The sequence below is a fragment of the Coptis chinensis genome, chromosome 5, assembly GCF_015680905.1.
Source record: "Coptis chinensis isolate HL-2020 chromosome 5, ASM1568090v1, whole genome shotgun sequence".
Classification (NCBI taxonomy): Eukaryota; Viridiplantae; Streptophyta; class Magnoliopsida; order Ranunculales; family Ranunculaceae; genus Coptis; species Coptis chinensis.
Genome location: NC_141460.1, coordinates 85,724,880 through 85,747,266, shown reverse-complemented (window position 1 = coordinate 85,747,266; position 22,387 = coordinate 85,724,880). Strand labels below are relative to the sequence as shown.

General features: G+C 41.0%; 3 protein-coding genes across 4 annotated transcripts; 2 read left to right on the top strand and 1 right to left on the bottom strand.

Annotated features, from left to right (window-relative positions):
* Positions 1-3,319: 3,319 nt before the first annotated feature.
* Positions 3,320-7,189, top strand: LOC147499600 (kinesin-like protein KIN-14S). The gene is given in 12 exon segments (XM_086561360.1): positions 3,320-3,441; positions 3,541-3,605; positions 3,686-3,758; positions 3,836-4,099; positions 4,655-4,934; positions 5,041-5,202; positions 5,340-5,555; positions 5,654-5,691; positions 5,826-5,922; positions 5,924-5,987; positions 6,091-6,204; positions 6,290-7,189. Coding segments are annotated over 12 exon segments (2,148 nt in total). The 5' UTR covers positions 3,320-3,434; the 3' UTR covers positions 7,058-7,189.
* A 309-nt stretch (positions 7,190-7,498) lies between these two features.
* Positions 7,499-9,302, top strand: LOC147499599 (large ribosomal subunit protein eL24-like). Its single transcript, XM_086561364.1, has 5 exons — positions 7,499-7,581; positions 8,228-8,303; positions 8,416-8,517; positions 8,622-8,770; positions 8,929-9,302. The coding sequence occupies exons 1-5, from the start codon at positions 7,571-7,573 to the stop codon at positions 9,080-9,082; spliced, it is 492 nt and encodes a 163-aa protein (XP_086417490.1). The 5' UTR covers positions 7,499-7,570; the 3' UTR covers positions 9,083-9,302.
* Positions 9,303-11,356: 2,054 nt separating this feature from the next.
* On the bottom strand, positions 11,357-15,031 carry LOC147499598 (cyclin-P3-1-like). Of its 2 annotated transcripts, none has more exons than XM_086561361.1 (3): positions 14,629-15,031; positions 12,983-13,395; positions 11,357-11,766 (listed from the first exon to the last, which is right to left on the bottom strand). In XM_086561361.1, the coding sequence occupies exons 1-3, from the start codon at positions 14,665-14,667 to the stop codon at positions 11,493-11,495; spliced, it is 726 nt and encodes a 241-aa protein (XP_086417487.1). In that variant the 5' UTR covers positions 14,668-15,031; the 3' UTR covers positions 11,357-11,492. The 2 variants fall into 2 exon arrangements, with proteins under 2 accessions (XP_086417487.1, XP_086417489.1); XM_086561363.1 differs by lacking the exon at positions 14,629-15,031 and adding an exon at positions 13,878-14,086.
* Positions 15,032-22,387: the final 7,356 nt, after the last annotated feature.

Sequence of the window (22,387 nt, the reverse complement as noted above, 5' to 3'; positions counted from 1 at the left end):
CCAAAACGTTTCAATCAGCCAAGGTTCGAAGAGATACGATGGAACAGGAGACCCAACATATCACATTTATCACTTCAGGCAGCAGATGCCTCTTTGGCAAGAGGCGAGGTACGATAGGCTGCGGTGTATGATGTTCCCGCCCAGCCTGAAGGGGGAAGCTTCATACTGGTATTATCGGTTGCCTTCGAAGAGCATAACTAATTTCCAAGAGTTGGAACAGGCGTTTGTAGATCACTTTATACATCAGAAGAGGCGGGTGGTGGACATCGCGGCCTTGTTCAATGTTAGACAAAGGTCTGCGGAGTCTGTTAGGGAGTATCTGTGACGATTCAAGGCCGAGACATTAAAGGTGGAGAATTTGGATGAAAGAACGGCAATGATAGCGTTTGAAAGAGGTCTGCGACCCGAAACGGGGGTCCATCAGTCTGTTGCAAAGAATGAGATTGCGACCTTGCACGAGTTATATCCGCGGGTAGAAGTATATTAGATATGAGGACACCATGCAAAAGGATTCTAAGAGGGGAGCCAAGGCAGTGTCATCGGTAGAGAAAGGCGGGGACTGTAGAAAGATAGAGGCAAGGGATAAAGGTAGCGAGCGGTACCGCGGACATTCATCGCGTCCAGAAAGGAGTAGAGAAGTAGCATGAAGAGAACAAAGGGAGAGGAAGCCATACCGCGAGCTGGAACACGCACACATTTAAAAAGACCGTTGAGTGAGATACTGTCATTGATAAAAAATGTGCAAGGGTACGAGGGTCCGCGAACCGTCCCTGCTGAGATGCCAAATAAGTCGTATTGTGAGTATCACTAGGTACGCAATCATGAAACCAATGATTGTTATGCATTAAAGTGGTTGGTCGAGAGATTGATAGAGAAGGGAATGATGAGGGAATTTATAGCAGAACCCCCAAATGGGGAGCCGGGGCCAGCTCCAGGGAGAATATTGGGAACCATAAATGTTATTTTCAATGGAGAAGTTTTGAGTCACAATGCCCACAGAGATAAGATAAGGAAAACAGTGAGTATTCAGCAGGTCAACGAGTCGCCCAGAAGACAACGATACAGTGCAGAGTCAATGAGAGGGGAAGACAAGATTACATTCTCTAGGGCAGATCTCCGAGCCATCGATACCCCACATGAGGATGCGTTGGTCATTACAGTGGTGATGGGTAATTACATGGTCAAAAGGATACTGATTGATTGTGGCAGTGCAAATTAAGGACTTGCTGTTTAGGGGAGCGTTGGAGGAGATAAGGATTGATCCAGGGCAACTAAGGCCGCCGTAGTCCAGCTTGTATGGGTTTAATTGGAGTGTCATGGAGCTTATGGGAGAACTTCTATTACCGGTAACGACAGGGCCCATGACGGTGTTCTCAAGATTTATGGTGGTCGATTCCAACTCCCAATACAACGCAATCCTGGGGAGGAGATGGATACACGAAATGAAGGCGGTGCCTTCGACCTATTATCAAGTTATTCGATTCCCCACCCCAACAGGAATGTACGAGGTCCGTGGAGATCAGGTAGCATCGAAGAACAGTCATCAGGACATAGTTAAAAGGATGGTCCGCGGCCATGGAGGCGAACCAGCGAATCCCAGGAAAAGGCAAGCATAGCAATTATAGTGCGGGGCAGTGGAAGGGGCGGAGGAAGCCATGGTGGGCCCAAAGACTTTGGATGAACTGGAAGTAGTAAATTTGAGAGAGGGTGAAGAAGAGAAGTTTACACCGGTTGGGTCTAATCTGACAGAGGAGTGGAAAAGTAAGTTGGTGCAGTGCTTGTCGGAGAATAGAGATGTGTTCGCATGGGGGATAGAGAAAATCACCGGGTTGGACCCTGAGTTCGCATGTCACCGACTACATATGAGGGAGGATGCGAAACCAGTGAGACAGAAGATGAGGGGAGTGAGACCTAAGTACGCGGAAGGAATTCGAGAGGAGGTTGTCAGGCTGAAGGGAGCGGGGATCATAAGGGAGGTGGAGTTCACGGACTGGCTGTCCAATATAGTCGCGATCCCAAAGAAAAACGGCAAAGCGCGAATGTGTGTCGACTTCACGGACGTAAACTTGGAGTGTCCCAAGGACAGTTATCCTATGCCGCGAGTAGATGAGTTGGTGGACAGGACGGCAGGGTTCAAAATGTTCTCATTTATGGATGCATCCATGGGATAAGATAATCAAACTCATATATCATAATATAAAATATATATTTTACGTGTAAAAGTCTATTAAATATATATAGCATAATATTGAATGTGTGTTATTAAATGTATATTTTATAATTATACGTTAAACAAGTGTATCATTGATTGTTAATAATAATGTTAACACATATACTATGAATTAACTAATACATTTTATATTTATTAACTTATGCACGTGTATATTTAAATAGGATACACATGATTGATATATTGTGGCACACGCACTTATTATAAACCAATATATAGTGTTCATGTTAAAAATTAGTGATGAGATGTAATTGTAAAAGGCATGTACTCGCATGTTCGATTTAAAATGCGAGTTAATACACGTGTACAAATATATGTGTATTCACGTAAAATATATCAATGTAACAAATATATGTGATTGCACGTGTACACGATTGAGTTAATGCAAGGAAACAAATATATGTGTATGTACGTAAAAAAAAAATCAAAATTATAAAGTTAGATATTTGATTATTTTAATTTCTATATCAAAGGTTTAAATTATCACATGAATAGTAAATGTTTTAACGTGTATGATTGATATATATATTCATAAATTGATGTAAATATGATTGTTGATACATCACTAATTATATATAAAATATTATCGTATAGGAAAATAAAAAAATAATAATAATAAAAAAAACAATGCAAATTTTAGTATTTAAATGATTGAAATTGTTTAATAATCATAATAAATAATAAATACCCGAATTAGAACCGAAACCGATAAAAACCTATGGGTTTTTATGGTTTTGGATTGGGTTCTATAATTCTCATACTAAAACCGTTGAAAACCGATAAAATCGTAAATCATAAAACTCAAACCAAAACCGTTAAAATCCGACCCAAAACCGACCCGTTAGCACTTTGGGAGGACCAACTGTGCTCTTAGCCCTTTTAACGGGTTTAGGGATAAGTGGTCGGGCTCGGGTTTAAACTTTAAAGAGTGTGACGCGAGATGGACATCCCTACCGATACGGACGAGAGCCATTTGACTGGCTTGGTGACACAAAATGCAAATACTTTGTTCTTGTAGGGACTAAATTGGAAAACGAATTTCTATTAAATTGAAATAGCCGTTGATAAAAATCATTTCAAAATTGTTTTTACTCAAAACTCTTACACGACCGTTTGAACGTCCCCAAAACCTAAGTCTCTCTCTCTCTCGATTGAAGCTTGTTTCTCTGATCACGTGTTCCGAAAAAAAATTAAACAAATACAAATGGAAGGTACTAGTTTTTCTTTTTCTTAATTTTTCCTTCTTGATTATTTAATTTCAAGAAAACCCCATTTCATAATAACCTTTTTTTTTTTTGTTTTTGTTTCAGAACAAATTCAAGACAATAATACCCTTTTGATGAAAGAAACTCCACCGTCAGATCTTGTGCACGAGGTACATTTTCATTTTTAAACAACTACAAGTTTGTTTAATTGTGTGTTGGGGTTTAATTATTATTTGTGTTTCGGATATAGAAGGACGACATTGTTCCAACTGATGAATTAAAGACCACGGAATCAGATGTCGCAGCTGCTCTAAGGCTTTTAAGTATGTTTTGGTAATACCTAATTTTTCTTTGGTGTACTATTGGAATTGTGTCTAAGTATTGTTGTATGGTTTTAAAGGTACTGAAAATGAAACTTTGAAGAAGAAGTTTGTTCAAGAGAGTTTAGAGCGGAAGCGTCTTTACAATGAAGTCATTGAGCTTAAAGGAAATATAAGGGTGTTTTGTAGATGTCGACCTTTGAACCAAGTTGAGATTGCTAGTGCTACTTCTTCGGTTGTGGATATTGATTCGTCTAGAGAAACTGAGCTTCAGTTAGTTTGTTCTGATTCTTCTAAAAAGCAATTCAAGTTTGACCATGTTTTCGGTCCTGGGGACAATCAAGGTAATAGAAAATACTTACTATGAAATTGGTGTAACACTTGTAAATAGTTTGTTGTTGAATAATTTGTAAATGTGTAGTGAATGTGCGCCATGTTTAGTTTGTTGTTGAATAATTAATGATTCAGTAAAGTAGGCCATAACCTGGCTGATTTTATTCGTAGATGATATATATTACAGAGAGAGGTTGAATTCATAGATCAGTATAAAAGGACACAAGTCCTATACATTGTATGGTAAAATCAGTATCTCTTTTAGTAATTAAGTTCTTGTTTTATTTATTATACCATTGCTGAAGTAGTATATTTGCTTGAGTAACTTGAAAGCGTACTTGATATCTTTATTTTAAATAAATCGTAGTAGAGAAAGCTAAAGAAACCACAGAGGGCGATATTAATTTTGTTATATACTGCTTTGTACTGAAATATAACGAGTTTATTTTGTGAATGCACTTAGTTGATCTCTATATGTGCAAGCCTTGTTTTTTCAATGCATTGAAGCATTTTTTTTTCAGAAAGTAGTTTTAGCTGTACATAACTTGATGACTGAAAATTTGCAGAGGCTGTTTTCACTCAGACTTCACCTGTCGTGACTTCAGTGTTAGATGGGTTCAATGTCTGCATTTTTGCATATGGACAAACAGGAACTGGGAAGACATTTACAATGGAAGGCACCCCAGGAAACCGAGGAGTTAACTACAGAACCTTGGAGGAATTGTTTCAGATTTCCAAGGAGCGCAGCAGTACTATGAAATATGAGCTGTTTGTGAGCATGTTGGAAGTTTACAATGAGAAGATTAGGGATCTTCTAACAGAGACTTCCACCCAACCTTTGAAAAAGTAAGTTTATTTTAAACAGTGAAGGAATAGTCATCAGTAGTCTCTGATTTAATTTATCCTAGACAAGACAGCAGAGATGTTTATTGTTGATTTTGAAATATTGAAGATTGGAGATAAAGCAAGCAGCGGAAGGAACACAAGAAATTCCAGGCCTTGTTGAAGAATGCGTGTGCAGCACGGATGAGGTCTGGGAGCTGCTTAAGACAGGAAGCCGGAATAGAGCTGTTGGATCAACCAATGCTAATGAGCTTAGTAGCCGCTCTCACTGGTAAATAGTTATTTAATGTATATATACTTACTAATTGTTTTTAATGTCAAGTTAGAGTAACCTCAATGATTTAACTACAAAGATAGTAAAATTGTGTAGCCCTTATTGCCGGCGACTGATAGCTTCTTTGAATGCAGCTTGTTCCGAGTGACAGTTAGAGGTGAGAACTTGGTTAATGGCCAGAGGACAAGGAGCCACCTTTGGCTTGTAGACTTGGCAGGGAGTGAGCGAGTTGGGAGAATTGAGGTAGATGGTGAAAGGCTCAAGGAGTCTCAGTTTATCAATAAATCTCTTTCAGCACTTGGGGATGTTATCTCTGCTCTAGCATCCAAGACACCTCACATCCCATACAGGTATAGTCCTCTCTTTCTCTCCCTCTTTTGTGCGTGCACACAGACTTGCTTGTGTGTTTAAAGATCTAATGCTTTCTAGCCCATTTTTTTTAATCCAGGAATTCCAAGCTCACTCATTTGCTGCAAAGTTCATTGGGTAAGCTCTTATGTTTCATATTGCTTTTGGTGTTTATAATTTGTTTCATTTGATGTAATTGGCTAAAGTCAGGTTGGGTTAGGATTTCCCTCCTATTGTGAAATTCTTTACTAAGAGCTGGAAAATTTATTCAGGTGGGGACTGCAAAGCCCTTATGTTTGTTCAAATCAGTCCAAGTGCTGCAGACTTGGGAGAGACCCTCTGCTCTTTGAACTTTGCCAGCCGAGTCCGGGATTGAGCATGGCCCTGCCAGAAAGCAAGCAGATCCTACTGAGCATTTTAAGTTTAAACAGATGGTAATAGTCCAGGGGATTGCTCTTGGGAATGTTTATCAAATATATCATATGGCCGGATATAGTATTATCCTTGACTCATCTTAATTTGTTCAATTGCTTTCAGGCCGAGAAGCTAAAGCATGATGAGAAGGAAACAAAGAAATTGCACGATAACTTGCAGTCATTGCAATTAAAGTTTGCTTCTCGAGAACAGCTATGCAGAAGTCTACAGGAAAAGGTAAGAGTGGGTAGCCAACTTGTTTATTTGTTACAGTTTGATTAATCCAGAGGGTCATATTATTCTCATTGGATTTTCTAAACAGGTAAGAGATCTAGAAAACCAACTTGCTGAAGAGAGAAAAGTCAGACTACAACAGGAAAATAGAGCAGGAGCAGCAGCAGCAGCAAAGACATCAGTAATGTCAACTATGCAACAAGGTCAGAGAGTCCAAAATATGAAAAAACCACCCCTAGGTTCTTCCAAAATGAGGCCACCATTGAGAGGAATTACCAACTTCTTGCCCCCTCCATCACCAATTCCACCTAGTAAAACTGGAATTGCACTGCCTACTATTGCATCGAGAATGGAGAAAGAGAATGGTCTGGAGACAAGTAGAATAGACAACAAGGTTATGCGGAGACCTGGGCGAGTTTCAATTGCTGGGAATTTTGCAATGGAAAGAATGCAGGTTAATCAAGCTAAGTCCAAGAGGCAGCGGGTTTCTATTGCGACTATCCCCTCCTATACTTCTTCATTATCGGTGATGAATCCAATTGACACCTCTACAGCTCGACCAAAGAATGGAGGAATCATGGCTCGGCGATCATTTGCTAAAGAAGCACGGAGGATATCAAGGATATTCACACCACTGCCTGAACTGACTAGTTCTGATGCATCAGGAGAGGCAACTCCAACAGTGATCAGGAGCAAGTTCTTGGGCAGTCCTCCAGGACAGCAGTATGCTGGCTCATGGAAGTCGAAGTATCCAACAATGGTTGCACTGCAAAGACGACCCCTTGTGTGGAGTCCACTTAAGCAGAAAATTCAGAGGCATGAAAGAAAATCATTACCACCTTCAAGATTTGCATAGAATTTTCGATAGCTTGCTTCTGTTATAAAGACACCCTAAAAGCTCCTTGCTTTACTCAGAAACAATTTGTATTTCTTTTATAGTTTCGCAGTATTCATGTAGCTTGTAGCTAACCAAGGAGTTGAAATTACATTTAGAAAGATTGCGTTCTGTTCACTATGAATGAAAGAAATTTTCTCATCTGCTTGTGTGCCAAGTTGAATGAATAAGTGGATAAGTTGAAACTTGAAAGTTGTTAATGTCTTATAGTTACAATTGGTATTGAACTGGATTTGCCTTTGATTCTGAACTGGTATCACAAAATTCTCTCTTGGGAGTTGGGACCTATCATTGGGCTAGAAAGAGATTGGGCTCGTAAGATATGAAAAATAAAGTCCATATATTTTGTTGGGCCTTAACGTAGAAAAAGCCCATTAAGGCCTTAGTAGTATTTATTCAGACCTTATAATTAATTAGGGTTTCATTTGAGCTTCCTTCTCATTTTTGGTTGCAGAACAACAAACAACAACAGCTATGGTTCTCAAGTACGTTCCTTTTTTCCCTTCCCTTCAATTTCACTTTCATTAGTATCTAATAATAATCTCAATTCTTGTTTTTTGTATTCCATTTGTTAAAATTTCGATTCAAAACAAACTTGTTATAAGATTCGTTGTTGATTGGTTAGATATAAGTTGTTGAATATGGATTGATATATATTTTGGGATTTTTGAGCTGACGGGGTATTTTTATTTGAGGTTGGGGGAGTTTTTGAGTAGATGGGGTGTGATTGTTTTTGCCTAAATGATTTTAAAATTTTAAAATGCAAATTGCACATCTGCTATCATATACATTTGTCTTTGAGATTATAGATTACTGAAATGTTCTTGAAGCAATGTTCCGAAAGAATTTTTTAGTGAACGAGATATAGGAAACTCATTAACTCTAAAAAGTTGCAATTGTTGGAGGGTCTAATCAGTCCATTTCTAGACTTCTGGTGTTCAGCTTCCTACTAAATTGATAAAAGTTTTAACTCTTCAAGTTATGGAATCAGAGGCATAGTTGAGTAATATCCAAACTAACTCTAAACGCCCTAATGTTCATGTATCAACTGGATAAGGCATGAACTTTGGTACTTCAAAACTTTTTTTGGTTAGCTCCTGAATCCTGATAATCACTTCGAATTCTTTTCAGGACTGAACTCTGTCGTTTCAGTGGTGCTAAGATATATCCTGGAAGGGGTATCAGATTTGTGCGCGCTGATTCTCAGGTAAGTTATGTTTGTAATTTTTACATAGTTTCGTTGACGTATGGTTGTCGTTTACGTGGCAATCTCATTTTCCTAACCTTTCAAGTAAACTGTTCTTCTTTCATTCCCTCAGGTTTTCCTCTTTTTAAATTCAAAATGCAAGAGGTACTTCCACAACCGCCTCAAGCCTTCAAAGCTTACCTGGACAGCCATGTATAGGAAGCAACATAAGAAGGTGAGTTTATATTTTTCTTCTTGCCCTGTCATTGATGTTATTGGCCATGCATATGTTTTCATGGTTGATTTTAAGCTTTTTGTCTTTTTTCACACGAATGGCAGGACATTGCGGCAGAGGCTGTAAAGAAAAGGCGTCGTGCCACAAAGAAGCCATACTCTAGGTCTATTGTTGGTGCTACCTTGGAGGTTATCCAGAAGAAAAGAACTGAGAAGCCTGAAGTTCGTGATGCAGCCCGTGAAGCCGCTCTCCGGTAAGCTGTTTTTCTCCTTTCTTTGATGATGGCTAGGAGGAATTTGTCTTTTGCTGTTATGACTTATGAGCATCTGCACAATGCTGTATTCAACTTCCAAGCCTTTTTTTATGTTTTGCATTTACATGTATTAACCATTATTTTATTTTGGGGGACAGTGAAATCAAAGAGAGGATAAAGAAGACAAAGGATGAAAAGAAAGCAAAGAAAGCTGAGGTGATGGCCAAGTCACAGAAGACTCAGAGTAAAGTGTCCAAGGGTGGTGCTGCATCAAAGGGTCCCAAACTTGGAGGTGGTGGTGGAAAGCGCTGAGCTGCAAGTTCCATCTTTAGCCTGGAGGTGGCAGTTGTTTGGGGTTTTCTTGTTTTGAAAGTTTTGTAAGAAGGATTTAATTGGCTTTTGCAGGTCAAATCTGTTTTACATATTTCTCTACTTTTGCTAGCAAACTCAAGATTGGCCCGACCAGTGAGCTGCTAAGTGTTGTTTACATTGTTTTTTAACTTCATACTTTTCTAGAATACTTTTCATCTCCTTTACGGCCTTACCCTTCATATCCTGCTATACGTTTGTTGTTGTGGTTGAGCTTAGGCTTAAGCAAGGTTATGTTTTCCTGTTTGTTGAACAGATTAATATCTATTAACGAGCTAGGTACTTCTAGAAGAGCTGTGTAGAAAGAAATTAAAAACTAATGATCAATAGAATGCCTTGACCCCTGTAGGTGTTTTTCTATTAGTAAAATACAGGGCATACATGACGCTGCTGAGTTCGAAGTGTTAAGATGTGCAGTGCCTTTGAAGTATCTGAAAAACTGAATTCATCTTCTCTCCTGGAGGTAGAGAAAGCCTCAAATGAAGTAGGCTGGTGATTTGATGCGTTTACAGATACTTTTGTTGTGTGCTGAATTTTGATAAACGGTTAGCAACATAATGTGGATGTGTTGGATACCGGCTTTTGAAAGTCATTGGCATCTTTGGTTTTGTTAACGGTAAACCCCAGTATATTGCTGGCACTTCGGGGGCAGGCATTCTGGTCACTGGCTCACTGTTAGATCTCAGAATAATGACATCAGAACCATTGCTAGTTAATCAAACCTCCTACACGATAGGCTCCTCTTCAGCCTCAAACTGCCGTATCCTTCTATTATAGATCTGTGAAGTGTTTTAAGTGTGTCCATCGACCAGCCGCACCTGTAGTCACTGGAACACTGGTATTCTTGTATTCTTTTCATTGGCACCACCTTATTTAAGACAGGAAGGCTGTGTTTGGTTCAACGAATTTTGATTCTCAAAGAAAGAGAAAATCCAGAAACTAATTTGCCAGAATCCATTTTTGAGGAATGTGTTTTCTAGTTGTTTGGTTCACAATTTTAAAAACTGGTCCACTGGATCAAACCCCACCTGAAACCTGATAACCTGATAACTCTATACACGAGTGATTTTCTAGTTCCTCAAGATGGAATAACTTCAGCAAATCTCGCCCGACAGACAAAAGGAAAGCAACTTCTCTCGTTTTAAAAAGGATGTTGTTTTCCCCAATAGTGGCCCTGAATGGAAAATGTTTTCTCTGTTTATCATTTTCCGTGGTCTACCAAACACCTAATAGAATTTAGAATCCAGGAAAACATTTTCTTTTCTCCCATTTTCCGTGAACCAAACGCAGCCGAAAACTTTGGAAATGGGAATTTTTGCTGCCTGTTTTGCTATCTCTCGTTTGATAACTGTTTCCTGTTTCATTTCCCCTGCTCGCATCCCATCCTAATCAGGTAGAGTAGTATGCCATCATCGATAATTACAAACAGCACCAACTGTCCTGATCAGGTAGAGTAGTATGCCATCATCGATAATTACAAACAGCACCAACCGTGTTGCATTCTGTGCAGAATGCAAATGGTATTGCATCACATATTATCATCATTTCCTTTCTTAACCATGCAAATTCAATGAAGTAAAATCTATAAATATTTATCCCACCTGTTTCAGAGTCAATGTTTTTGATGATTTATATTTTGAGATATCACTATTGTTTTCACAGAATAAGATACTAGAGGAAATTGAATATGTAATACTGATCCGGTGGGTGACGGTGAGTAGAAAGCACATAGATCAGATGATTATGAAAAGGGTTATTTGCTCCCTTGTAAACTTAACAGTATTTTTTCAATTTTTTATGTTGAAGTTATCAAATCACAAATTATAAATATGAAACGATATGGTTTTTTTAAGGATTTTTTAAGGAAAGAAACAAATGAGTGCATCCTTGCCGTGAAGGATAACTAGAACCAGTCTTATCCTTTCTTTTACTTCTGAGATCTCAGTGTTATTTCATAATAGGGAAACACTTAATTATGCCCCGCCAAACAACATCTCTAGTGTGTTTCATATATGGCTTTATCGTGAAATTTTGTCTTCTGGAATATGGAAAGTTGAGCACTTCAGCTAAATAGAGTACTAAATAAAAGAGTGTGTCACGTAGATGGTTCACAGGGTGTAAAAGATTATCCTAAAATATTGATTTCCTAAAATATTGATTTCACCTCACAATACTCGTACAAATGTCGAGAAAACAGAAGGATAGTGTGTGGGGGGGTTGGGTCACAAAATGCACTATTTCATTATTCTCAAAAGTCATATCGGCAAAATAAATGTGATTCACAATAATATCGAGTACTACTGTAATGTGATTCACAATAATATTTGTATATAGAGGAGCTATGACAATACATTTAGACAGTCCCACAACTCAATCTCTGGATGTTCACTGTGCAATTTGCCTCTTCTACATTTTGCCATCCTTCCTTCAGTCTGCAGACCTGTATTGATCGTTCAATCTGATAGCCTTGACTGGTTTCTTTCTCCAGTCGCAAACAGTGCTGCTGGAATGTGTCTACGCTGACTTGGAGTCTGAAATCCAAACTGAACAAGAATTTGATCTCCAATCGATTCATCTCTGCTGTGCTGACTCCACCCACTCTGGCATAATATGCATTGTTGAAAAATCTGCAAACAGGTTCATATTATGAAATACTAAAATTGCTTACTCTAGGTTTGCTTAAACAGTACTAAAAGGAAAGAGTAATTATTATTCAGAACATAAATTTCCTTTGAAGAAAAGTAAACGTTAGATACAACTTGTATTTGCGTTAAATGACAAATCTTATGAAGAATATACTGTTTTAATTCACGCTCACTGAAAGAATGTCTAGGAGGTGTAAATTACACTACTACAATCAAACAATGAGACGTTTGTCATTTTAGAACCTTTTGTAGTCTAGAAAGATAAGTCTAAAGATTCAACTGAAGCTTACAGATTAAGGAGAATAATATTGTTACAATCAGAGAGAATGTATTAAAATTGTATTGTTGTTAATAGAGAAGAAGTTTGGAGAAAAAGAGGATACGACCTTATTAGTTTTGGCCTTGTATCACTTCAATACATATATATGGGGAGGGCCGGAGGGATAGAGCCACATTCACTATATATATATGAAAAATAATATAAAGTAATATATAGTATTATTCTTCTGTATTTCTGATAAAGTATAACATTCTTACACAAATTTTACTTGTCCAATCTATTTAGAATTGTGTCATAAAGTGGCTTAGCCTTCACGATGCTGGTTTCTGCCAGCAGCATTCGAAAAATGTAGTAATTCTTTCTCTAAGATTTATTTCATATGTGTTAAATTGAATGCCCTATAAAGCTAAGCTAATTACCAACAGAAGTACAGAACTCAACATTGTCACTTAGACTAATTATTTTGCTGCAGATTATTTTCTTCTGTTTACGTAAGGTAAGACCTACTTACTATATATGTCTGAAAAGATTGTCTCATGAATCCAAGACCGTACTTTCTGAGGGACCGAAGTACAGCGAGAATTAAGATCTGTGTTACATTAGAATGAAAGAGAAATACACGACAGGACCTCGATCCTCAACAAGCCCAGCTATTAATCTATCAACACAGTTATTACTATGCTTTATGTAGTAAAGGCAATATGTCAAGATTGAGGACTTGGGATCCGTCAACACTTGGTAGAACAGTTATACTGTTTTTTTTTTTTTACTGTTTATCTTGTTTTCCTTAATCTAATATATCATGGCACAGTTCACGGAGGATGAGTCCATCGACCATTAGCTGACTCAACGATGACAAACAAGTGAAACAACACAAACATAGAATTATCTCATGAAAGCTTGACCAGTGTTACTTACGCGTCATCAATGAATTTTGCTGCTACCATCATACTTGTGATCAGGATTCTGTGAACATTCAGAGAAGAGAGATGGACTTTTGTCCTTTCGAGGAATCTACCGATGTATATGTTTGCGACAATAAAGCAGGACGGGCTGCAGCTTGCATACTTGAATATGCGATCAACATATTGTCGAATACTGAGAGTTGGTGCTCTTAAACCATGAAAAATTGTAACCACATCTTTCTTTTTCCCAGACTCCAGTAGACTGTCATTTCTTTGAACAGATTTCTCAAGAAGAGAGGAGATGAGTGACAACACTCGAGGGCTTCCTGAAACTCCCTGACGTTTCTCTTTCAGCCCCAAAGCTAAGTACAGTTCTGAGCTGGCAGCCTCATTCTCAAGTACAAATGATGCCATCTCAATATTGAGCTGCAACACTCACAAGAAAAGGGATTAGCAATCAACTTTAAGTAAAGACAAAAGATGGCAAGCTCCAATGAATTAAAACCAAACAAGTAGCCAGAATTGCACATGACCCCAACAATTCAAGACTTAAAACAGCCAGCTTTAACGATTGTCAATTTGTTAAAGGCTATACTATATTTGTGGTTTTGTCCAATTCTCTCTTTTGGTACATAATCTAGATATTGATGTAGAACAAGTTTTGTTACTTTATTCTTTTCCTTCAGGTCAATTAAATGAGAATTGGCATCTGTAACTTTGAATATGATCGATATAGCTCCACACAGAACATACTAAACCAAGCTTCAGAGTGACTTAAAAGGGTCCTTTTTCTTTTTGTGATAAAAGTAGTATATAAACTAGTAATGATAGCGAAATTAAGTGAAGAAACAGAATCTATATGCATATATGAAATCAAAAGCTATAGCATAATTGATGAAAGAAGTTACGGAATGAATTTGTAGGAGTAACAACAGTCATAATGGTCGAGGGTGGGAGCTTGGTAAACAAAGGAAAGATTATAGTTTGGGTTAGTACTATGGACAGCATAAAGATCTGTGGTTGTAAGCATGGTGGGTCACCGAGAATCATATCATCTAAGATAGTTAGATAGTGCATATGGGGTACCCAAAAGTGGACTTCTCCAGTAATGGTTGAAGCAAACCATTTCTCTTTTGCTTTGAATAATTAAGGGATTGAAGGGATATGTATTCGAAAGCGAACCTTTCTAACCCACAATAACATCACATCACTAGTATAAGGATAAGCAAGAGAGTTATCCAATGGCTTATCTACTAAAAGGTTACAGCAACAGGCAATACCAAGGTGGTTGTAACAAAAAAGATACCTCAAAATTAAAAGCATGAAACTATATCAGGGAAATTGGACACAAGAGTCATTCTTGTATTAAGATGTTCTTTTAACAGTCTACTTGTAATGTTCTTGTAAAATGGACTCTTCATACAATTAGTTTTCTTTAGCAATCTTGATTAATGCATAAATTTGTTTTCTTTACTATACATATTTACATTCTTTAACATTGCATTCAATTGTGGAAAAATAATGCAGCAATCCAATACATGTAATAAGAAGACAAAGTAGGAAACCAATAACTACATTACAACTAAACTATAAACTGAAACCAAAAACCAAAAACAAACTCCAAACAGCCCAGTCAAGAAAAAAAAGAAGGCAGCTTACAGTTTCTTGAGAAGAAAGTGTGAACAGTGGTCTGCTCATTGAAGAGACGACAGAGAGCTAGTAGTGGTGTACTCATTCTTTCCCTCAAACTCAACTACACACTCTTTCTTTATTCTCTTTGCCTTGTGTCTCTTTATTCTCTCAAGTTTTCTTCTTTTTTTAATGAAGAGAGTTTTCAGGTATTGGCTGAATGAGCTTCACATGAAAGCAGCTGTCGGTAGTTGAATTCTGAGTGGGAAGGCACCGAACTTAATATGGGTCCCACTCACAGTAACCCACTAACCGAAACCCGAACCACAAACTACCGACCCGGTTTAATTATATATACTGGTCCGGTACTCCGGTGGTCCCTTAATTGAAGCTCACCACTGGTATTACAAGTAGAGTGTTCACCAACTAAGGCAATGATGTGCACAACATACCAACATGTTTTTATTTAATAGAGCTGAATTCTCTGTTAATTATTTTAATATATAGATACATATTTCCGCAATAATTGAGATCCATTTAGCCTCTCATAGTTTGAGATTTGACATAAATTTTCTTCTATATGGAATGTCTGAGTTTACGTTCTTCAAATTTTGTCAAATGGATGATGCAAAAGTAGACCATCATTGAATGGCTTCAGTCTAGGGGCGAGTGTGTTAACTATTGAATTTTCCAGTAAGTCTCGAGATTAAGTTATTTGGAAAAGAAATTTGTCCAAAATCACCCACTGATAACTGCTAGATCCAAAAACCCAAGGGATACGTTTTGTTAATTGGAGTTTGTAGCTAAAAGAAAAAATGTAGTATAGCACAGATCATGTAAAGGAGATTTTTCGATTCTTCTTCAAATTTGGACCGACAATGTTAGTGCACCACTGCACGTCTGCACTTAATGAGCATAGATAGAGACTCGCATGGATCAAAATCATCAAATAACTCTTGCCAATGAATCCAACTGACTAAAATTGGTTAACCAATCAACTTCTCTGAAAGTGATATTCAGTCAATAGCGCAATAGTGTGAGACTTTCAATCATTGTTTAGCTTTGTGCTTTTGTCTCATTACATAGATATAGGATCAAAGGATGGAAATGATGATGTCTACTTGCTTAATTCCTAACAAACTTTTATTTTTAGAATTCTGTAAATTATAACCATTCCTATTAGTGTCCCACAATCGCCCTAATAGTTAATAGTGATGCAACGACCTTTTTTGTGCATTACCACCAATTTTTTTTTTTTTTTTTTGAGGAAAACCTTTCCTATTACTCTATTACTGTCCCACAATGTGCAAAAGGAAGGCCTTAATAGTTAATAGCGATACAACGACCTTTTTTGTGCATTACCACCAAATTTATATTTTTTTGATAAAAACCACCAAATTATATCAAACACTAAAGTAAATCCTAAATATTAATTTCTTCTTTTCCAATGGAGCTCTTTACAATGTGTCATAGGTAGTTTTACATTATTCTGCGCCAGACTTGTGCTCGTTGTACTAATTAGTTACAACTAGATTTTTGGACCCGTTCAACGAACGGGGACCGTTTTTATATAATTTATTTTTTCATTATGTATCAAAAATCTTACTTTCAAATCCATTTTAAATTGAAATATATAATTCAACATATAAATCAAAATCTGTAAATAATTTAAAAAATGTATAATGATCGAATAGTTTTTTATGTATGTGTTTTATACTACTCTAATGGTGAAACTAAGATAGACTGTTTGGTAATTATTAAGTTTAATAAAATGTTTGATTTATGTTTACTTTTGGTTTAATACTACTACTACCTAATAATATAAAAAAAAATTGACGGGACTAAGTTAGTTATGAAGACATTGATGTACTGATTAATTGAGAAGTCTAAGATAACCAACTATATGCGTTATTTCTATTTGTTGTGATGTTTCTTTGATAGACTTGCAAGTTGAAACCAATTACTGGGTTTTGTAGCACCAACTATTGTAGTGGTAGTATGGGGGCCCGAAGGATCAAAGAGAGGATGCGCCCGAGTCAACGAAAGATAGCATGCCGCGGAGCACTGGATCATTGCTAAGTCACATGGTCGCAGTACGGAAACCCTACACGCGGAGAGAGGAGAGACCGCGAGATGGAGGGACAGGTGGAGGCCCGGATGAAGAAAGGAACCGATATAAAAAGAAAGTGAAGAAGAAAAAAGAGGGGGGGCGACCATCGAGGAGAAAAGAGGAATAGTGTGCGGAGGTTGGGAGAAAATAGTGAGGAACGGGATTTGAGTTGTAACAAGCCTAAGAGCTAGAGGATAGTAACAATAATAAAAAAAGGGTTGTAACATTTTCCGGCGTGGGGAGCGTAGAAATGGCACCAAAGAAGGTGATTGGGTAGACCTCGGAAGGTAAGAGTCCTAGAACAAATGCTAGAAGCGGAGGAGGCGGGAAGAGCGAGGGGAAGGAAGGGGAGAAGAAGAAGTTCGACTTATGCGGGAGGAGATTGAAAGGCTGAGGGAAGAAAACGAGGAGCTGAGGAGAGAAAGAGAGAGGAGTGAGGAGGAGTCTGGGGAAGAGACAAGGGAGGAATCGGAGAACGAAAAGGTGGAAGAGGAGGAGGAACGAGGGACCGACTCGGTGGACAACCCGGTGAGGAGGATTAACGATGGAGCAAGTCCAACAAATGATTAACAACGACGGGGAGGCTTAATCTTCTGCGAACGAAAGTTCGGTGACGGGCGGCCGGTCAGTGGTGGCGGGGCCGAAACCGCAACCGGTGGCGAATGCGATATGGACGTCGAGGTGCCAAAACGCTCAATCACCAAGATTTGAGAGATATGACGAGCGGGAGACCCAAAGAGATCACATCCATCACTTCGACAGCGAATGCCTCTCGGCAAGAGGCGGCACGATGGTCCGTGGTGTATGATGTTCTCGGCTAGTCTTAAAGGGGGCTTCCGATCGGGTACTATCGGGTTGTCGTCAAGGAGCATAACCAATTTCAAGAGTTGGAGCAAGCATTTGTTGATCACTTTATACATCGAAGCGGAGGGTGGTAGACATCGCGCCTTATTTAATGTCGGACAAAGGTCCGCCCGAATCGGTCGGGGAGTACCTATGTCGCCAAAGGCGGAAACACTTAAAGTGTAAAATCTGGACGGATGAGGGCGGCGGTAATAGCGTTCGAGAGGGGCTTGCGACCGAGGACGGCGGTACATCAGTCCGTGGCGAAGAATGAGATTGCAACATTGCACGAGCTATATCCGCGTGTAGAGAAGTATATCAGATACGAGGATACTATGCAGAAAGACTCAAAGAGGGGAGCCAAGGCAGTTACAGCGGTAGAAAAAGGAAGGGAGCGCAAGAAGACAGAGGGAGAAGACAGAGGTGGGGAAAGGTATCGCGGTCAGACACCGCGGCCGGAGAGGGGGAGAGAAATGGCACGCAGGGAGCAGAGGGAGAAAAAGTCATACCGCGAGGTGGAGCAAGTGCCCCTAGCGAGACCGTTGAGCGAGATACTGCCGTTGATAAAAAATGTGCCAAGATATGAAGGGCCGCGAACGTTTCCTGCCGAAATGCCTAACAAGCCATACTGTGAATATCACCAGGTGCACAATCATGGAACAAACGACTGCTATGTCTTAAAATGGTTGGTTCAGAGATTAGTTGAGAAGGGAGTGATGAGGGAGTTAAGAAGGCGGAACCACGAGAATAGGGGAGCCGGTGCCCAACAGCGGGAAGAATATTGGGAACCATAAACGTTATCTTGATTGGGGAAGATCGAGTCACAATGCCCACGGGATAAGGTCGAGGACGGCGAGCATTCAACAAGTCAATGAGTCCCACCAAGCGGCGAAGCGGAGTTACGACGAGTCTGACGAACGGGAAGAGGGATTACATTCTCCAATGCAGATCTCGAACCGTGGATACTCCGCGATGAAGACGCGCTAGTCATCACGGTAGCAATGGGTAATTATGTGGTCAAAAGAGTCCCCGATTGGCCGCGGGGTAGGTGGATTTCTTTGTTCAAGGAGCTCTTGAGGAGATGGGGATGGACCCGGGCAACTAAGGCCCCGGACCGTTTGTATGGGTTCAATGGGAGCGTCACGGAGCCTATGGGTGAACTTTTGTTGCCAGTGACAACGGGTCCGGTGACGGTGTTCTCGAGATTTATGGTGGTTGACTCCCAATCCCAATACAACGCGATCCTTGGGAGGAGATGGATACATGAGATGAGAGCGGTACCCTCGACTTATTATCAGGTCATACGCTTTCCCTACTCCCTACGGAACATACGAGGTCCGGGCGGAGATCGGGTGGCCTCCAAGAACGACCACCGAGAACACAATTAAGAGGATGTCCCGCGAGCGGGGTGTGGATCGGCGAACCCGGTGAAGAGGTCGGCATAGCAATTACGGTCGCGGGACCGGTGGAAGGGGCGGAAGAGGCGCGATGGTTCAAGACTTTAGATGAAACGTAAATAGTGGATCCGGGAGAGGCGGGAGAGGGAAGTTGACGCCGATTGGATCGAGGCCGACGGCGAAAGTGGAAGGCTAAGTTGGTACAATGTTTGGTGGAGAACAAGGACGTATTCACCGGGGAATAGAGGATGTTACGGCTTGATCCGGGATTCGCGATGTCATCACCTACATATGAGGGAGGACGCCGAAGCTGTGAGACGTAAGATGAGGGGAATGAGGGCTAAATACGGCGGAAGGAATTCGGGGAAAAGGTTGCCGGACTAAAAGAGTGCAGGGGATCATAAGAGAGGTGGAGTTCACGGAGTGGTCTGCCCAATATAGTTGCGGTCCCAAAGAAAAATGGGAAGGTGCGAATGTGTGTCGACTTCACCGGACGTAAACACGAGTGTCCGGAAGGATAGTTATCCTATGCCTTGCGTGGGACGAATTGGTAGACGGGGACGGGGCTTCAAAGATATTCTCATTTATGGACGTCTGGCCCATGGGGTACAACCGTGTCGCGATGTATGGTCTGATCGAGGAAAAGACATCATTCATGGTGGAAGGAGGCACATACTGCTATACGAGGATGCCATTCGGGTTGAAGAATGCAGGGGCTACGTTCCAGCGGTTGGGAGAGAAAATGTTTGAGGGCAAGATCCGACGGGGCATTGAGATATACATCAATGATATGGTGGAGAAAAGCATGTCAGAATTAGAGCACCTGGAGGGGTTGAGGGAGACGTTCCATATACTGCGGGTCCACAACCTGAAACTCAATCCAGAGAAATGCACATTTGGAGTCACCACAGGGAAATTTCTGGGGTACATCGTGGGCGAAAGCAGGAATAGAGGCAAACCCCGACGATAAGATCATCTGGTGGAGATGCCGCCGCCATGAATTAATGAAGGAGGTGCGGCCGGTTGGCGGGGTAGAGTCGCAGCTCTCAACAGATTTATCTCAAAGTCATCCGACAAATGTAGGCCATCAGTACGATTTGTTGAGGAACACCACAGATTTCAAATGGACAAATGGAGTACGAAAGAGGCATTAGGGGCTTAAGAGTTATTTAGAGGAAACACCGTTGTTGTCGCGGCCCGAAGTGGGAGAAAAATTATTTTTGTACTTGGGGGTCACAGATTATGCGATCAGCTCAGTCCTCGTTAGGATAGTAGATAAAGTAGAAAGACCAGTGTACTTCCAGAGCAAAACCTTATTAGAACCGTGGAGACTAGGTACGGTCGGTGAGAGGTACGCTCGGCCTTGGTGTTCTCGGCCCTGAAGTTGAAGCCCTATTTCGAAGCCCATGCAGTAATTGTGGTGACTAACTTGCCCCTCAAGCAGGCTCTGGGGGCTGAAAAATCAGGGATAATGCTGAAATGGGCCGTGATGCTTAGTTCATATGAGATTGATATCAAGTTAGGGGACGGAGAAGCGCTTCGAGGCGATGGCGGAATTCTTGGCGGAGTTCCCTGCAGAGGATCCTACATGGGGGGAGGAGATGGTTTTGGAGCCCGAGAGATAGGAGGAACTGGATTGCATGAACCCCTAGGATGCACGGAATGGTTGGAGGTGTTTGCGATGGATCGAAGCAAATCGATGCCGGCAAGCGGAAAAGCGGCGGTAATCGGGTCAGGAGGAGAACAATAGGTTAGAGCAGACGATGAAATTGGGCTTTGCAGCGTCAAATAACGAGGCGGAGTATGAAGCTGTGATCGCGGGCATGAGAATGGCAGTGGAACTGGGCGTGAAAGAACTCACCGTATACTCCGACTCCAATTTGGTGGTATGCCAGGCGAATGGAGGATTCGCGGCCCGATGTCCTAGAATGGCAAGGTATTTGGGAGTCCTGCGGGCTTGGGCCTCGAAGTTCAACCAAATCCGATTCATCCATCTGAACCGTGGGGAGAACCGCCACGCCGATGCTCTGGCTTACGTGGCCGCCGCCATTCCAGGATCTGAGGAAAGGACAATCGAGATAAGGAAATTGAGCAGGCCGAGTACCGAGGAAAGGTTAGAGGTAATGATCACGACGGAGGGTGATGATGGATGGATGGGTCCGTTCAAGCAGTTCTTGGAGGGGGTCGATGTGAAAGACCCTAAAGAAAGGCGAGAGATTGAACAAAGCGCCTCGGGGCGAAGGTAATCGATTCGAGGAGAATTATATCGAAGGAACTTCAACCGGCCTCTGTTGAAATGTTTGGGGCGGGCTCAAGAGGTGCTCGATGAAATTTTACGGCGAGGACCGGTGGGAGCCATTCACGGGCCGGACAATCCAGATACAGGTTGTTAACACAAGGTTACTTTTGGCCGCACATGAAAAGAGACGCCTGCAGAATTCGCCGTAAAGAAAGTGTGAGAAATGTCAAAGATTCTCTCAACCGATATGGGCCCCAGTACCGAAAGCCGGCGCGGTATCGAGTCCATGGCCATTTGCAATGTGGGCTCTCGACATAGTGGGGCCACGCTAACGCCCGAGGTAAGAAGGAGGTTTCATTGGTCGCGATGCACTACTTTACAAAAGTGGATTGAAGCCGTGCCCCGCAAGTAGTAAAAGAAGCCTAAGTAATCAAGTTCTTGTGGGAGAATATCATTTGCCGTTTCGGGTTGCCGTATGCTATCGTTGCAGATAATGGAACGCAGTTCACGGGATCGAGAGTTAAGAGCTTTTTGCAGGCCTATCATGTGAAGCAGGGATTCTCGGCCCGCATAACCCCGGTGGCAATGGGCGCGGAGTCCTCCAACAAGACCATACTAAACAATCTCAAGAGAAAGCTGGAAAGCAAGAAGGGGTCCTGGGCCGACGAGCTCAACCATGTACTATGGGCATATCGGACAACGCCGCGGACCACTACAATGGAGACCCCTTTTTTCTTTAGCATATGGTGTTGAGGCCGCGGATACCAAGGCGGTGGCGGCGACTACTAGAACCTCGGCCGCCGAGGATGGATCAAACTGGGGCATCGGCCGAGAGATATGAATCTAGCTGAAGAAAGAAGAGACACCGCACAAGATCCGACTAGAAGAGTACCATCGCCGCCTCCAACGGCAGTACAACAAGAAGGTGAAGCCTAGGAGCTTTAAGGTGGGAGACCAGGTACTGCTGCGGGTAACCCCCAACACCAAGAAGGTGAGCGAGGGAAAGTTGGGTCCAACATGGGAGGGGCCTTATGTGGTTATTGAGGTGGGTGGGTTGGGCACCTACAGGTTGCGAACCTTGGAAGGGAGAGCGGTTGAAAAACTGTGGAATGTAAGGCTGCTAAAAAAAATTCATGAGTAAATGTAATGGGAGTGGCTGTAAACCGCATGAGCTAGTTGTACATATATAAAACTTTAGCA

Coding starts and splice junctions, on each gene's coding strand:
- LOC147499599 (XM_086561364.1), top strand. Junction 8,304..8,415: donor TTGTGCGCGCTGATTCTCAG/GTAAGTTATGTT, acceptor TCATTCCCTCAG/GTTTTCCTCTTTTTAAATTC. Junction 8,771..8,928: donor GCCCGTGAAGCCGCTCTCCG/GTAAGCTGTTTT, acceptor TTTGGGGGACAG/TGAAATCAAAGAGAGGATAA.
- LOC147499598 (XM_086561361.1), bottom strand. CDS start 14,667: ATGAGCAGACCACTGTTCACACTTTCTTCTCAAGAAACT. Junction 13,396..14,628: donor CACTTTCTTCTCAAGAAACT/GTAAGCTGCCTT, acceptor TGAGTGTTGCAG/CTCAATATTGAGATGGCATC. Junction 11,767..12,982: donor GCAAAATTCATTGATGACGC/GTAAGTAACACT, acceptor ACCTGTTTGCAG/ATTTTTCAACAATGCATATT.